Source organism: Enoplosus armatus, chromosome 11 (genome assembly GCF_043641665.1).
Source record: "Enoplosus armatus isolate fEnoArm2 chromosome 11, fEnoArm2.hap1, whole genome shotgun sequence".
Classification (NCBI taxonomy): domain Eukaryota; kingdom Metazoa; phylum Chordata; class Actinopteri; order Centrarchiformes; family Enoplosidae; genus Enoplosus; species Enoplosus armatus.
The window spans coordinates 10,258,853-10,275,392 of record NC_092190.1 but is presented as its reverse complement, the minus strand read 5'-3'; the positions used below and the strand labels follow the sequence as shown (position 1 = coordinate 10,275,392).

The following is a 16,540-nucleotide window of genomic DNA, read 5'->3' as shown; positions in this document are numbered from 1 at the left end:
TCATACACATGGGAAGTGCTATTTGAATAGGTGCCCACAGTTAAAGAAGGATCTGTTACGCACACACACAAGAGTAAAATGGGTTCACCACGGGGTATGCACTGTCTCTCTCTCCTGTGAACCTGTCATCCATTCCCTCCCTTACAGTACATATACAAATATGGTGAAAACAGTGTTCTTTTGGAAAAGGCCAATTTAAAACCTGATCCATGAAGAGCTCATAAACAAAAGGCCTCTATACGTTGTGATTTTAGGCTGTCCAATCACTCATAAGACAACAGTAATAGAGAAGTGGTCTTTAATCCAAAACAGTGGCTCAGTCTCACTCCTAGACACATCTCACATTGGCTGATTTAGAGCTTTGGCAAAATTCAGGCAGTGTCACAAATCTAGTCTCTGCTTACATTTTTTCTTTCTATTAACACGGCTCACAATTGATATTATACACTTTGCTATAGATTGCAACCAAGATTTTATTAAATCAATCTCGCACTGTGTGACATGCAATGAACCCCTGCAATATTGCAATTATCACACTGTATGTAGGGGTCCAAGGTCAGATTACAATGGTAAGGGAAAGGGAAGAATACACATAGGTTTGTGTATGTTTGTGATATTTCATCTGTTTGTGTTCAAGGTAACATCTCTCTCTCTCTCTCTCTCTCTCTCTCTCTAATGAAGTCAGACTACCACGTGCACACTATAATGCAGAAAATATGTTGCACGTTGGCCGAGGTTGGTCACACAAACCAAATGAAGACCGATTGTTGTGGGGGACATCCACAAATGGCCACAGAGCGTACTAGATTTTAAAAGCACACACACACACACACATACACACAGCCACTAATGCAGTGGCGGTGTCCCAGACAGCTTTCCGGAAGCATGCCATTTCCTGTAGAGCTACTGCAGGTCTCTGTCCATAAGGCTGATGACTCCCTGGGGCAACTGGCTACTTTATGCTGCTCATATGGACCTACCTACTGTTGCACAACCAACCCCCGACAAACACACACACACACACATACACACCTCGTCACGTGCACACATAAGCACTCACACACACAATCACACACCAGCTGACACGTAGACAATATTCACAGACAACCGGGTTCATTGAGTTTGCATTATCTCGCTGTTACAGTGATTTGCATGTTTTTTATCGTAACTGCATGTGTGAGTTTCCCACATAGTCTATGTGTTTGACTCTTTCAACATACAGCAATGGAAGTATTGCAGTTTTCCTCTCCTCCTCATCAGTCTTTTGACAGTGAGTAGTAAAGGACAGAGGAGATAGACAGAGAGACTTAATGGCCTGCAGCTTACTCTCTATCCCTTCTCTAGGATTTAATGAGTCTTTAATTAAACTTTAGGAGCAAGCGGGAGAAGAGGAGCAATGATGAGTGCAGTGACGGATGGGATTTGGTTTACAGAGAATATGTCACACTTTGCTCCATAGGATTTTGCTCCCTCATTAGCCTACTAGCTTCTACGTATGCTGCCGGGACAAATCTGCCTAATGGAAGAGACCTACCCTCAGGCTATCTTTCTGTCCTTCAGTGCATATTTGTCTACAACCCGCCCCTTCGTTCCAGCTGTTCTCATCCACCCCTTTTTGACTCGTTCCATCTTTACTGCTCATGTACTTACGATTTAAGTACAAACACGTCATGTCCCTCACCCTACACATGCACACAATCCTAAAAGCCAACCCCTCCTCCCATCCAAGCACATACCACTAGCCATAGTAGACAATTAGACCTATTTCTCAGCATTAATTACCATTTTAATTAGCAAGGCTGTGAGAATGAATAATCTGACAGCATATGGCTAAGGGTGCAAAATCATAATCCTATCACAGTGTTATTTATTCCCTCCCAGTTCCAGGGGCTGTTTCAACATGCTGGTCTAATTACTATCGCTGGGGGTGGGGACTGGGAGCCAAGCGCAGAAAAACAATAACAATGCTAATGCTGGAGGCAACGCTAGGTTAGGCCTACACCCAATTCTTGATGCACTCTTTCCCAATCGGGAGCAGGGCTTTATAAACAAGGAGGGACATGGGAAATGAAAGAGAATCAAGATATGTCCTCTCTTTGCTTCCCTCTTTTCTAATGAGGGTTTTCTTAATGAAAGAGGCAGGAAACTGAATTGAAACATCTGCTCTGGCAAGTGCCCATTCAAATGATGAAAAGCTAGTGCTTGTTTGTGATGTGACGGGGAGGAGAGAGGGAGAAGAACGGAAACAGAGGCAAATGGCTTTCTTAAATAACATCATTATTTATTGCATGTGTCTATAAAGAATCAATACAATCTAAAGCAATGAACTAAGTTTAAATTATCATCTCTTAGTAGCATCACCATATGCAAGATATGAAATATTTACAATGAAAGACACAGCAAGATAAGCCAGGGCCCATATCGTAACCTTTAGATGGTGAATAAAAACTCGAAACATTATCCAAATGCAAAACACTGCTCAAAACAACAAGAGGCTCGATTAGCAAAAACACACAGAAAAAAGTTTTCATTTAAAATTTGGAGAGAAAAAAAACGTACAAACAGCAAAAAATCGGATTTTAAGGTTTAACAAACATTATTAACAGTATTTATACATTTGGTATGTCTTTGTAAACTAATTTTCAAAAATGTAAATATTGCATATATGCCATTTGTGTTGTAAGTAACAAGAATTAATTATGTCAAGTATTAATGATTTCTCTTAAAATCTTTTTTTTTTTTTTTCAGAATTACAGCATTAGAAAATGTCCTCATAGTGGCATCAATTTCACAAGACTCATGTTTCCCATGACAGTTTAAAAAACAAAACAAATCAAAGCCAAACCATACTGGTTAGCATATAACTTAATTAGTGCTTTTGTTGCATCAGAAAGTTCACTCAAACACATACTATGTACAGTACAATTATTTAACTTAACATCTCTCAAAATGTCTCAGCGTTTGCTTAAATGTAATTCTCTGTAACATCGCACTATTTACAGTATATAGGCAAAGGTTAAGTACCAGTGAATTCAGATAAATAAAGAGATACTTCCCCTGGTTTGTTTGTTTGTTTCTTTTATTCTGCTTGTATCTGTGTCGTAGTTTCTGTTCAGTACCTCTGCATGTTTCATTGTTGTTGTTGCAGTTGTTGTGGTGTTTGTTGGGTTGTGTGTTCCCGAGCTCGGAACACAGCATGTACTACATTCAACGTCTCCTGTGTTACAATCTAGAAAGTTTGTAAGTGCAAGAACATGCATCAGCTCCGGCTCGTCCCGGCTGGCTCTCTCTCAGCTCAAAGTGGCAGAGGAGGCTGCGGATTCAAGCTATGGAGCGGCTCATTAAACAGCCAGTCAGACTGCGTCATGCATGCGCCACATTGCTCAGCGCTGCCCGCACCTGCCGGCCAACCATGTGGTGTGACAGAGCTCCGCAATGAGGCATCAGGTGAGAAAATGTAAGATTCTGAGCTGTCCAGATACTCTATAAATAACAGACATTCATGTCTCCGTCCCTTGTCATGACAGGTCATAACTCCCTGCAGGATGTGTGCAGGGTATCACAGGTGAACAGTGGGGGAGTAGGTAAAGTGTGTAAAGGTGCTGAGACTTGGGCTCAGACAGGCCACAGATCTGGTGGTCAGGTCCAGTTGGACCTGGTTCATGTTGCAATGTTCGGATGTGCGACACGAGCATGCATGTGTGCTGCAATGCAATGTCAAGTATTCCTCTGGTATTATTTTAGTGTGTATGAATCCTCCATCTCAGGCATATTAATAAATATATTACTCTGGATCTTTAATACATAATCTTGTCATAAATGTAACGTGGGGAGAGAAGGAGCTTAATCTCAGAGAGGTTGTCTCTCATTCAGCTCTGATGAACATTCAGTCTACAAGATGATCGGGTAAATCTTTGATATACTGCGTGTTTATAGGTCCAAACTAAAAAGGTCCATCAGACTGGGGCTGATAGCTAGAGTAAGGCTTTGGATTGGTGATTTTTAAAAAACATTCACCTCTGAAAATAAATATTTTATATATATTTCTACTGTGTGAATTGGTACCAACCTGGTTTTTGCTGAGGTAGGATTTTTTTTTAAGCAAATGTTAACTTTGATTTTTAAATATGTTCATAAATGCCACCTCTTTTTGCAGTACAATCTGTATACAAATTCACACACACACAAACACACAGGTCATTAAATGCATACGTACATGATAAATAAATAAATATATGTAATCTGTATGCATGAAAGGTTTTTTTGCGTGTATGTGTGTGCACACTATGCTCTCCAGATTTGGTTCACAGGTTTTCAGGTGAGAGTATCTGGCATCTATTGGCTGAGGCCCACAGAAAACCAGCTGAAAGTGTATGAATGGCAATAACAACAATAATAATCATGAACATAACAATATACTGCAGAATCATTTTGCAGGCCTAAAGAGATAAATAGTTACCCATCTATACTTAGAGTTAATAGTCCGTTTAAGTTCTTGTTATTTTTTAAGTAATCTAGTACAGCAGCAGCAATGGCGCCTGAATGTTTTGGTGCCGAGAAAAGCGGAGGGAAGATTTGGGCCAAGGGTCAAGTGTCCGTGTTGCCATGGTGATGGCCGTCCCTGTGACCCTCAAAGGCGGCAAAAAGGTCAAAGGACATCGACTGCAGCACATGGTCCAGCTGTCGCTGTGGCGACCTCGTCACTTGGCTGCAGCGAAATCCTACGTTCACAGGAAAAGAGGGGGCGGGGGGCATCAGCCTTCATTCTGAAAGAAGAAGAAGAAGAGAGTGAGTTTCTTGTCATGTGATTTACAGAGTACAGCTGAATCTAACTGAATGACATTTCTTGATCAATACTCCCTTCAGAAACTTAATTTAAGTGTTGGTACATACAGTATTTGTGATTTATTACTGAGCAAAAGCAGAGGGGGCGGGGGCGGTCAAACGGATACCCCCACTCTGTTACCAAGTAAGGAATAAGTGCTCTTCAAGCGGCCTGCCTTTGTGTGTGTGCATGTGTGTGTATTCCTCTGCTAGTAGACACTGAAGTGGCAGGTGCTTTCACGGCAGGGGAAAAACAGAGTGGCATTTAGCACTGTGCAGCTGACACGGGGCAGTCTCCAATGACGGCAAAAGAGACAGCAACAACACTCCCACACACACCAACAAACACACAACCAGGTATTCTTGATTGCATACCTACTGAAGTCAAATAAACAAAAAAAATGCCACGTTCACTCCCACGCACACACCACAGCTGTGTATTTTCACACACTATAAACCCTGAGTCTTCAAGAGTGTCGCTTTTCTCCCAGTGGAAAGCTGTGCTGACCCTTGCCCCGGTGTACTTGTTTGTGAGGTTTCATTTGCATGCAGAGCTATCAAATGGGAGCGGAAGTCTTGGCTGAAATACACACACACACACACACACACACACACACACACACACACACACACACACACACACACACACACACACACACACACACACACACACACACACAGGCCCTCTCCACGGCTGCATTTCTTCCCTCATTCGCCGTCTCCTCTCCCTCTTCCCCAGCCATGAACAAGAGCTGTTTTCACAAAGCTGGATGTGATCGTCATTCTCTAAAACAAACCTTTCATTCAGAGACCTCAATGTTACCCCCTCCTCAACTACTCCCACCATAAACACACACACACGTCTGTTCTCTCTCTTTGCCCTATACACACACAAACACGCTGAAAATGAAAATCAGGAGGTTAAGTCAAATCTAAAGCTTTATAGACACTTGACACTTACTGATGACCAAAACATCAGAGAGGGAAAAAAATACATTGAAGAGGCTGATGCATTTCCACAGATGCTTAGGGGGAGAAAAACATGGAACCACAGAGTTCATTTGAAATATAAAACAATTCATTTCCACCTGTGCTGGCTGAGCTCTGTCTCTTCATTGCCATGGGTGTCAGAGACAGAAGAAAATAGAAACACTGGGGTGGGAAGTGGTGGAAAAACCACAGTAACAGAATCAACCTGACAGAGAGGAACAGGAATGCAGTGAGGTCATGGGACCGGCGGTCCATAACAATCTGAATGTGTGTGTGTGTGTGTGTGTGTGTGTGTGTGTGTGTGTGTGTGTGTGTGTGTGTGTGTGTGTGTGTGTTCTGGAGGGGCTGGGCCAGTCAGCGGCCTGTAGAGACAGACACTTGGGTGAGAATGACTGAGGTCTGCCGGGAAGGAGAGTTGAATCACTAACAGCTCCGATTAGCAACCAGGTGTAGCCATGTACATAAACACTCAAAAACATTATTATTATTGTATGGACAATGGCGCAATAGGACAATGTGGCCTATAGAGACTCGCCACACACACTGCTATTCAAACACATGCTGATCGGAGAAAAGTGTGGGTGGGCAGGGAGATTTGGAGGGGGGGGGGGTGTTATTGAGAGAAGGGGACAGAGGTCCAGCAGGGGAATGAACCCAATGGCTCCGACCCCTCCTCTTTTTTCGAGCACATATACACACATCCCTGCACCCCTCCTAACAACCCACGTCTGTGCCCCCTGTCCCAACCCACACACACACACAAGCTCTGTTCATTATTTATTTAGTTCTCACAGGCTAAATTTAGCCGTGCTCCATTCAGGGCTAGGACACACACACACAGGCATGTATTAGCAGGCTCCTCTCTGGTGCTTCAGAGGCAGAGTAAACATGTCCCCATGTCTGTTGATGCATCGCCTGCTTGAGTAGTTCTGTGTTGTTGCAGAGCTAAATGAATGAGCTTTCAGGAGAACTGCTCCAAGTGTAACAGCAAGAAAAGAAGAGGATCACCCACTGTTTTTTTTATTATAGGTGTGCTGGACAAAAATGAGCTTCTGCAAACAACAAAACTGATGTTAAGAGCAGGTTTCCTCCCACAGATAGAGAGAGATCAGCAGGCTCAGATCTGCTCTGTTTACATTCCTGCCCTGCTGGCTCCTCCCTGATCTACAGCAGCGCTCCACCAAACAAACACCGACTGACTCTTCACCTCTGACCTCCAACACCTCTGACCAACAAAACAAAAACAACAACCACTGTTGACTCTGTTATCCTGCTGACTCATTATTACATATCTTCCAGATAACACGTGTAATTATTTTCTACTATCTCGTCTAATTTCTTTTGCATTTTTTATCAATACATTGATTCATCATTTGGTGTATAAAATGTCCGAAAATCATGACACAAGCCACTCGCAGTTTCCCAGAGCCAAAGTTTTACAAATTCAACTGTCTTGTTTAGTCTGACCAACAGTGTAAAACCCAAATATTTTCAATTTACATATGACAAAGAAATCCTCACAGCTAAGAGCCTGGGACTAATTAATGTTAGGTTTTCTTTGGTTAAAAAAATTATTCATGCTGATTGATTAATCGACCAATTGTTTCAGCTATAAAGCATCAGCCTAATGATTTTTTGCAGACTTTTGCAAACATGCCCAGATTCCACAAGATAAGACAATTTTTCCCAGAAGCAAAATCCAGATGAAATCAAGAAGCCATTGCTACATATTACAACACTGCCTCCTTTATATCCACTGCTTAACATGATTAACGATATAACACTCTATTGAGAAGCACTGGGGTCCAGAGAGATAGAGAAGAGTTTATGATGAGCTGGACTGTTTATTAATGTAAAACTTCAGCCAGAAGCCAATAGATGCAGCTTACCTGGTGTGTGTGTGTGTGTGTGTTGTGTCTAAGCACTGTATGGCATGTGCACTCATGTCAGATACACAGAAGCTCTATCTCTTCTTCTACCTCTAGACAAAACAAGCTACTCAACAATGTCTAATCCTGAAGTGAATGTAATCCTTCTTACCTCCAAGCTAAATTGAGGATATGGTAGGTTGACTTTGTTTTTATCTAGCGCTGGAACATCCCGCCCTACTTTACTCAAAGAGTTATGTATCAGACGGCCAGGAGCGCTGTGTATGTGTGTCTGAAGGGGAGGGGTGCAGAGTACAGGTGAGGACAAAGACAGTATGTTCCTAAAAAGAACTGCATGTAATCAAATAATCAAGTCGGGGAATTGAGTTAAGCTAAGTTCTAGGCTTAAAATAGGCTCTTTGGCTGCAAAAATAAAACCTATGATGTATGAGCATATCAGTTAAATAGAAAAGTGCATGCAAGAGCAGTGCTGTCAAAAATATCAAACCTGAAAGACAAACATTTGAATTCAGTTCCCTCTTGCATTAAAAAGGTTGATTATGAGATATCAGACTTTCCCATCTGCTCATGAACACACCATAACAAAAGGCATTTCTAGGGTTGCAACTACTAATATTTTCTCAATTAATTGTTTTGTCAAAAATGTTATAATTTACCAGAACTCAAAATTTTATCAGACGGAGAGTCCAAACAATACAATGCTATAAATCAACAACATATCCTCAAATTTGCGGGGCTGGAACCAGAGAAAGTTTGGTATTTTTGCTTGAAAACTGACTGAAATGATAAATCGATTATCAAAATAGCTGTCGATTAAGTTTCTGTCAATCAACTAATTAATTAATCGTTGCAGCTTTCGAATTTCGAATCAATCGTTTAAAGCAGTTGGCCATTAGTTGTCCATTCCTGTTGTTTGCGGTGTGAGATAAACCAAGCAGCAAGAGGGGTGAGAGTCTTGTTAGCTGCACTGATCGGATATGATTAGCTAATTGTTTAATGCATCGTTAGACAATCCTCTATGGCCTCTGGTGTGAAAAGCCAATCACAGACACTCCACTGAGGTCAGATAACAACAGGAAAACACAAGCCTCAAACGCACCGGTGTGGAGAAGGTGTGTGTATGTGCGTGTAGTGAATCACATGATTTCTGAAAAACAGAAACCAATGCCCGGAGAGAAGAAGAGGAGAAACGGGGGAGGAGGATGCAGAGGAGGAGGAAGGGGGAGGGGTTTGGGTCGGTATATGGCTTCTTGAAACTGCCTTGCCACTCCCCCACCTTCTCCCTGTTGTTGTTGTGGCAGATGGTGGCCAGTCATTAGCGTATTGTCACTCTCCTCTGACGGGCCAGATAACCAGTGAGCACTGCTTGGCGGGGCAGGTGCAAAACCCCTGACCCCCCCCCCCCCCCCCCCCCACCTCACCCCACCCCTCCACCATCTGCTGATGGCTGTGTATATGTATGCACACAGGAGAGGATGACACACAGACAAAGTGGAAATGTGTGTGTGGTGGTGGTGATGGGGGGGGGGGGGGGCAGTCTGGGCCCACAAATGACAGGCATGGAGAGTGTGAGTCAGTCTTCTCTCCCCTGTCTGCACCCATGCAAGACTGCTTTTCAGCCACAGAGAGAGAAACATTAGATACAAAAGGACAGACGTGGGAAAAAAAGATGACAGTAGGATGATAAAGAATCTTTTATGGACAAAAGAGAAGTGGAAAAGAGATGTACTCTAAAAGAAGAGGTAAGAGCCAAAGAGTGGGAGTAAAAAGTTGTAAAAATAGTACACACTCCCTGTTTTGTTTCCGCCAGAGAAGGAGGTGTGTGGAGTTCTGGAAACGCCCCTATGGCAATATCTCCCCTCCCTCTCTCAGGGTCTCTCACACCCACCGTGCTAGTTCAAAGGTCAAGAAACTGACATTGTCTGCAGGGCCAGAAGGCGTGCACTGAAAGCTAAACAGCCCCCTCCACTCCCCCTTTAACCCCCCCCCCCCCCGCACGGCATGTCAAAACCAAAACCCAAACAACAACAGTGTAACCTAACGGACTCAACCATTCCTCACGGAGCCACGTGAAAACCTCTCTCTCTCCGTCTCCCCCTAACACTGCAATAACTTCATTTGATTTTCTAATCAAACTGTTTCAAATTGATGCACTGCAGGGAATGCAAACCATGCGTCACTCAGTGATAACAAGAGAATGTGGTAGAGCCTGTCGTCTCGTAGTAAACGGTCTTGCCTTGCATCAGAAGTGTTTTTGTATTTTGATGAGTATCAATGATTTGCCACACTGGTCACATCCCTGATCACAGCTGAGTCATTCACTATTGTGTACAAGGAGATTTGTTTGTTAGGAAAGGCTTATATAACCACGATACAGTAGCAAAGGCAAACTCTTACCGGAATGACACTGATCTCTATCTCTTTCTGCGTTTCTTGTCTTCCTTTTCTGGTCGTTCCTCCCCCTCACTCTCACTCTCTCTCTCTCTCTCTCTCTCTCTCTCTCTCTCCCTCCCTTCAGCCAACAGCTCAATTGTCTATTTTGTTGCCCATGAAAAACAAAACAAGTCATCCATCCTTCACCATAGTTCCTCCACCGCCCTCTCTTTCCTCCTCCCCTGCTCTCGTAGGCTTAGACAAACATCTCCAATGAATTACAAAATTCAATATGTCTGTCCTCTGAAACACAAAAGCACCGGGACACAATGAAGTGATGTGACAATAAGTAGGAGGTTCACAATAGGTGTGAGGTTGCACATGTATGTGAGTGTGACTGGTAAAAGTCATATGTGTTTGTACAAAACATCACAGAGTGCCCGCTCCTGTGTAAAACTGTTTCATTGCCGTGTTTGTGCTCCAATTCCCCCTGAGTCCATCCCACCAGGTTAGAAAAACAAGTGAGCATTCACCTCTCCCAGCAACCTTTGCACACTGCCCGCATTCCAGTCCTGAAACCCAGTACCTGACAATTGATAAACAACTGACTCACTTGTTTTTCTGGGGAACCCGATGACTTGCACCGAGCACCACACTGGCTGCGCTCACAGCATGAGAGCCAGCAGAGACAGAGACGAAGAGAGACAACTTGGTTGTGAAACCACAAACAGCAATTAAACTCTTGTATTTCACCATCAGGAACACAGACTCCTGACTCACGATGATCCCGACACTGTGTATTTTCTTTTCAAACAACAGCAACTTCTGACATGCCCCTGCTAGGTCATCCATCCCTGTAAATAATCCCTGCCATTTAGAGATGCAAGAAAAGCCACTGATGCAACCGTGAACAAAATGAGGTGAAAGGTAATATTTTGATGGCAACTGTTCCTTCCCACAAAGACACGCAGTCATAGCGATTTCATGGCTTGTTCACACACATACCAGGTATATAAAAGCTACATTACACAGTGTTATAAAATGAACCATACCGAGATGTTTTTTTATTTTATATATTCTACTTCCACATGCGCATCATGTGAAGAGCTGCATGCGTCACTGGATCAGACTAGTTTTTTGAAATACTGACGTGGTATAAAACTGCGTCACTGAGGGGAGACCAGAGCAGACCATTCACACAAACACATAACAGCAGCATCAAGCCAGCCAGCATAAAATATAACAAGTCCGGCCACAGTTTTCAAAATAAAACGGTTTCAAAATAAGATGTCAATTTCAGTCAAGCGAATTGAAATTTAGTTTCTGTATTTACGGAGACCTACAGATAAGGTAGCATGCTCTTGACCACATGGGTGTATTTCAGTGGTTTCACTCATTTTTTATTTCTGGGCTTTTATTTGGAAGGAAACGCACTCGTTTTCCGGTGCTGCTGCTCTAATATCTATATGCAGATCGAAGGAGATCAGAGACTCAGCAAACAGCCTGGAAGGTCTGTCGATGTGTCATGGGTGTGACGAGTAGGTGACTAATCCTATCTAAACATCACAGCCTACACCCAACAGCCACGTCCATATCAACTGCACTGCCCCCGGCTCCTGTAACCAGAGTTTACGCACCGAAAAGTGCTATTTTAACACAGCATGTATCGGTGTGTGACGACCACTTGCAGAACACTTCACTATAGATAGTTATTTGCGACATTGCGGAGACGGTCGAACACTTTTTAACTATCAGTGAGTGCGTTGAACACACAGGCTCTTCTGCAGACACACAAATGAGGCTGTTTGTTTCCAGCATGTTCGATAAAAGATAATCACTATTCTCAACTTTGGAATGAAAATGAGCTCAGAAGTGCTGCTTAGCAACGAGCAGCCTATCTCTGCAGAGTACAGGCTACAGTAGCCCTGAGGCGGGTCTCTATCTTACTCAAGCCCTTACGCCACTCCCTTCATGAATGAAAACTAACTGAATGAATGAATGTGTGTGTGTGTGTGTGTGTGTGACATGTATGAAAACACTCACCTTTCACAGCAGCAGCAGTCTCCTGGAATCCCATACTGGCGTAGGGGCTAGTGTTGAAACCATTCATGCCCCCCTTGCAGCCGCAGGCTGTCTTGAACCGCAGGAGTCCATCACAGTCCCCTAACCTGCATCCTCCGAGGTTTCCCTCCATCAAGTTTAAGGCAATGTAGTTAAGTCCATTTTGATAACCAGCTGACATCTCCCTGCACATGGGGCTGTTGCTGCCATAGTCCTCGTCTGGTCCCTCAGAGCTGCAAACAGTGTGGGATACATTCTCCACCGAGGCGGAGCTGTGCCGTTTGGTGTCATGGGCAAAGGATGGGCACACGGGTGTGACAGTGGTGGTGGAGGAGAAGGTCTCAGAACTGTGCCGCCGGCGCCCCTGAGGGTCAGCGCGGATCACTTTGGCCCCCCTGTGTGGATCCACTAGGGTGACAGATAACGAAGGACCCCCCAGGAGAAAAGAGTCCAGTGGTACAGGGGGCACCCCATCCACAATGCTGCTCTCAAGGCTGAGTCTCTTGACACAGGCAGTGGGGCTGGTGGGGAGGGGAGCAGCATCAGTGGTGCAGAGAGCAGGTAGAGGGGCAAGAGGACTGAAAGTCATCTCGGTGTAGTCATCCTTGACTAGGGCAGGCTGACACACCAGGCTCACCTGCTGTTGGAGAGGATATTCCTCTACCATCCCCCTCTCCTCTGCCTGTCCCTCTGTGCTTTTTTCCTCTTCTTTCTCCTCGCCTCCCTGCATGCTCTGCTGGGCGTTCACCAGACTAGGGCAAGTCAAGACTTCAGGCTTGTGGTTTAGACACCCTGCAGGGGGAGAACCCCCTGCTTGGTGTGAGCCAAGGTGACCCGTGGAGCTGACGTCAACATTAGCATAGTCTGAGAGAGGCAGGGATCCCCTCTCTGCACACATTAAATTCACAGAGGCCTCAGAGCTCTCTGATACTGTGGATGCCACCAGGTCGCGAGTAGCACTACTAAAGTCTATGTTGATGTACTCTCCAGGGCTGCGTGGCTCTGAGGGGAGGGGGTGTTCGCTCATACATGGTAGTGTTCTGAGGGAGTCTAGAGCCAGGCGGGTGGGCCGACACACCCTACTCCGGTGTACTAGACCTCCATCTACCCGAGCCACTCTGAGAAGAGATGGGGCAGAGGAATTGGTGCCTGGTGTCCCCGGAGAGCTGCTGGCCACTGAGTCTCCTGGAGAGACAGGACAATAGTTCGACTCCTCTTCTATCCGCTGTCTCTGTAAACTCATCACCACATACTGGTCTGTGTCTATGGACCCATTGCGCTGCAACTGGACTTTAAGTGAGCGTGGTAGAGAGCTGTAAGAATAAGCCTGTCTGTGATGTTGCTGGGGGTGGGGATCTCCTCCGGGAGGACTGAGGATGTACTCTGGAGGTGTGAGAGACACCAGAGGGTCAACAGGAGACATATTCAGGTACTCTCCATTGGTGAGCTTTCCATCAGTGCTCTCCACTGACATCTTGGTTCCACACCACATCCGCATGTAGCCACTGTCCTCCAGAGAAACACTCCCGGGGGAGTCTGTGCGTGGGGCTAGCCCAGCTGAAGAGAAGTGCGAACGGGGATTGATAATCTGCTTTGGAGCAGAAACACACATGGGGCTCATGGGCATGTAGAGGTCATCCTTGGATCCTGGTGTCTGGGGTGCCACGCCTGGCATCATGGGCATATAGCCACTGTCACCTCCTTGGAGACTGCTAGTGCTGATCTGAACATCCCTGTAATCCTCAGGATAGATCCCTTTAGGGGAGGCAGTGTGACACCTGCGAAAAGACTGGCTTCCACTAGTGTAAGTGGCCCTCATAAGAGTATACTCATCCAGGGAAGCTGAAGATACTTGGGGGGGACCCCTCTGCTGGCGCGGGGTAGTTAGGGAGTATGTGCGCTTTCGATAAGCCTTGTCCAGCTCCGATAACCGACGGTAGCCATTCTGATTCTGCCGCTCCATCACCATGTAGCCATCAAGCTCACTCCCGTCCCGGGAGGGGGGAGTGTCAGCTTTGAGAGACTCGGGAGTGTTGCTACGGAGGGTGAGTGGTAGCCTCAGATCCCGTGTGTCTGCGGGGCTTGAGCCATACTCCTCGCATGATGTAAAACCAGCATCACTGAGGGAGCCTGAGAAGGAGGCACTGCAGCTGGAGGGGCGAGGAGCACTGCTGTCTGGGCAGGTGGACAGATTCCCTAGGCTGGGGGTGGCCATGGGCGGGGAATGAGATAGGGGCATAGACATGGACTTACTGTGCTGGAGGGAAGAAGATTCAAATGTCCGACAAGGGCGCGTTGTAATGGTGTGAGATCTGCTCAGCAGGGTCCTGTGGACCCCTGGACTAAGGGGGCTGCCAGTCACTGACATGGGGCGTGTCATGGTGCCATCGCCCTCACTGGCCGTGCGTATTCGGCAGGAGGAAAATTTGCTCACAGGAGAGGTCGCAGCCATGCTGTCAGTGCGCGACCGCCGGGGAAGCCCGGTCTGGCTGGGGGGGAGATTGTTCAGGTGCCTCCGCGTGGGCACAGAGATGGGGTTTGTACCAGAGGACTGGCTTTTGCTGCGCGGACGGAATTCCGACAGCTCCTTCATGGCTTTCATCGCCTCCAAGATAGTTTCGTGGATATTTTGCGCCACCACAGAGTCATCTGCCTGCATCCATAACTCCCCTGGACCCGTGGCTGCAGATCGACCAACCTCAATGAAGAAAAAGCTGTCAGAGTGGCCGCACCTCCGGATGTTCATCAGCTGTAAAATGACGGAGGCAACCTCTGTGTTCAGCTTGACAAAGCTGATATTCCGGCTGGAGAGACAGAGCCTGTACACCCCGGTCAAATTTCTGCTTTGCCCCAGGCCTTTGGATTTCAGATTTACTTGCCAAACCTCCTTGTAGACGGCGGTAGCCGGCGTTATTACACCGTAGCTCGCCTCGTCGAAGCCAACCAGCGAGGACGCAGAGTTGGACGCTGAGCCGTCGTATACTTTCCCCTCTGCCATTAAATCCGTCAGCACCCGGTACCAGCTCTCCTGTTCCTGCTCGTTTTCCGCCGCCACGGCAAAATACTCGTCCTTGGTGTAAAGAGCGATAAGATATTTGTGTTTTGCGTCCGCTCTCTTGTTGATATTGAGACAGCAGTCCAGAGGAATAACTCTCTTCGCGGCCGATTTGTTTTTCCATTTCTTCTCGCTCTCGTAGTACTCCAGCCGGGCAGGGAAACCTTCGCTCGGCTCTTTCAAAACGAAAAAGCGCTTGTGTCCGTGTTTCTGCTTCTTTAGATATCCGCATTTCTTGATGGTGTTGTTCACGTTGGTATTACCGGGCAATAACGGTTGATCTCCCGTGTTTGGCGGACTCGCCATTCTCGTGTCCTTCGCTATCAGACACAATGCTTCCTTTCCTCGAGTTGCTAAAGAAACGACGCGCTTTATTTTAATCCTCTGTTTCCAGAGCCGGCTGTGCGTGCGTTCGTCTTCTCCCAAAGCTGAGCAATAAATAACACATGTCTGCTAGTGTCCGGACTGAGGAGGGGAAACAACATGTGACGATCTACACATCCAGCTCTAGTCTAAAAAAAAAAAAAAAAAGAAAAGAGGGAACAGGAGAAGGAAAAAAAATACACACACCGACAGTGGGCGGTGCGCACTCAGCTCATTGGGCTTATTGGTGGAAACGGGATGAATGCTGGAGTGAGGTGGAGGGAGAGAGAGAGAGAGCCCTCCTACTATCACTCTGCCCTCTTCCGACTCGTTTGAGCGTAGTCAGTCAGGACTGGAGCTTTATTTATAGCAGCTCTGGTCCTGTGATCCAACATTTGACTGCTGTGAAATTTTTTTATCCATCTAAATATACCAAGCTAGATTTTCCTGACCTATAAAGCCTACATTTGCGTCATTTAAGGGGGTCGAGGTGGATTATAAAACCCATTAGAAGAAATAGCAACCTGAATATATTACTATATGCGATGAGTAAAGGAGCAAAGCTTAATGAATCATTTGTAGAAGTTTATTTCCTCTTGATTATACTGTTTTATTCCCAGGGCATACTCTTACTCCCAGTGTTTTTCACAAACCCTTGACCATGTTTAAACGTGTCTGTAGGGGGAGTGCTTCCAGTCCTCCTTTCCAACTGGTAAACAAGCATCACCTGGTCGAGACTGCAGCTCTGTCACAGGAATTTAATATTCCCTCTGCGTCGCCCAGCCGGAACACATTCACGGCTCAAACGGGATCTTCCAGCCACTCTTCATATCTCAGTCTTCAGAGGACGCCTCGAAGTGTTTATCATAAACAACTAGTACAAGAAGAGCAGATACAGTGCAGTGTGTTTTATTGCGTAACGCGGTCGCCTACTGCTTTATTCATGTTTGCCTGGAGCTCCCAGGATAGCTGCTCCGTTACAGCC

At 45.7% G+C, this 16,540-nt stretch overlaps 1 protein-coding gene across 1 annotated transcript; it reads right to left on the bottom strand.

Moving 5' to 3' along the window:
• Positions 1–2,260: 2,260 nt before the first annotated feature.
• irs2b (insulin receptor substrate 2b) lies at positions 2,261–15,659 on the bottom strand. Its single transcript, XM_070914683.1, has 2 exons — positions 12,120–15,659; positions 2,261–4,766 (listed from the first exon to the last, which is right to left on the bottom strand). The coding sequence occupies exons 1-2, from the start codon at positions 15,496–15,498 to the stop codon at positions 4,762–4,764; spliced, it is 3,384 nt and encodes a 1,127-aa protein (XP_070770784.1). The 5' UTR covers positions 15,499–15,659; the 3' UTR covers positions 2,261–4,761.
• Positions 15,660–16,540: the final 881 nt, after the last annotated feature.

Excerpts from the sequence above, each read along its gene's own strand:
- irs2b (XM_070914683.1), bottom strand. The coding sequence starts at position 15,498 with ATGGCGAGTCCGCCAAACACGGGAGATCAACCGTTATTGCCCGGTAAT.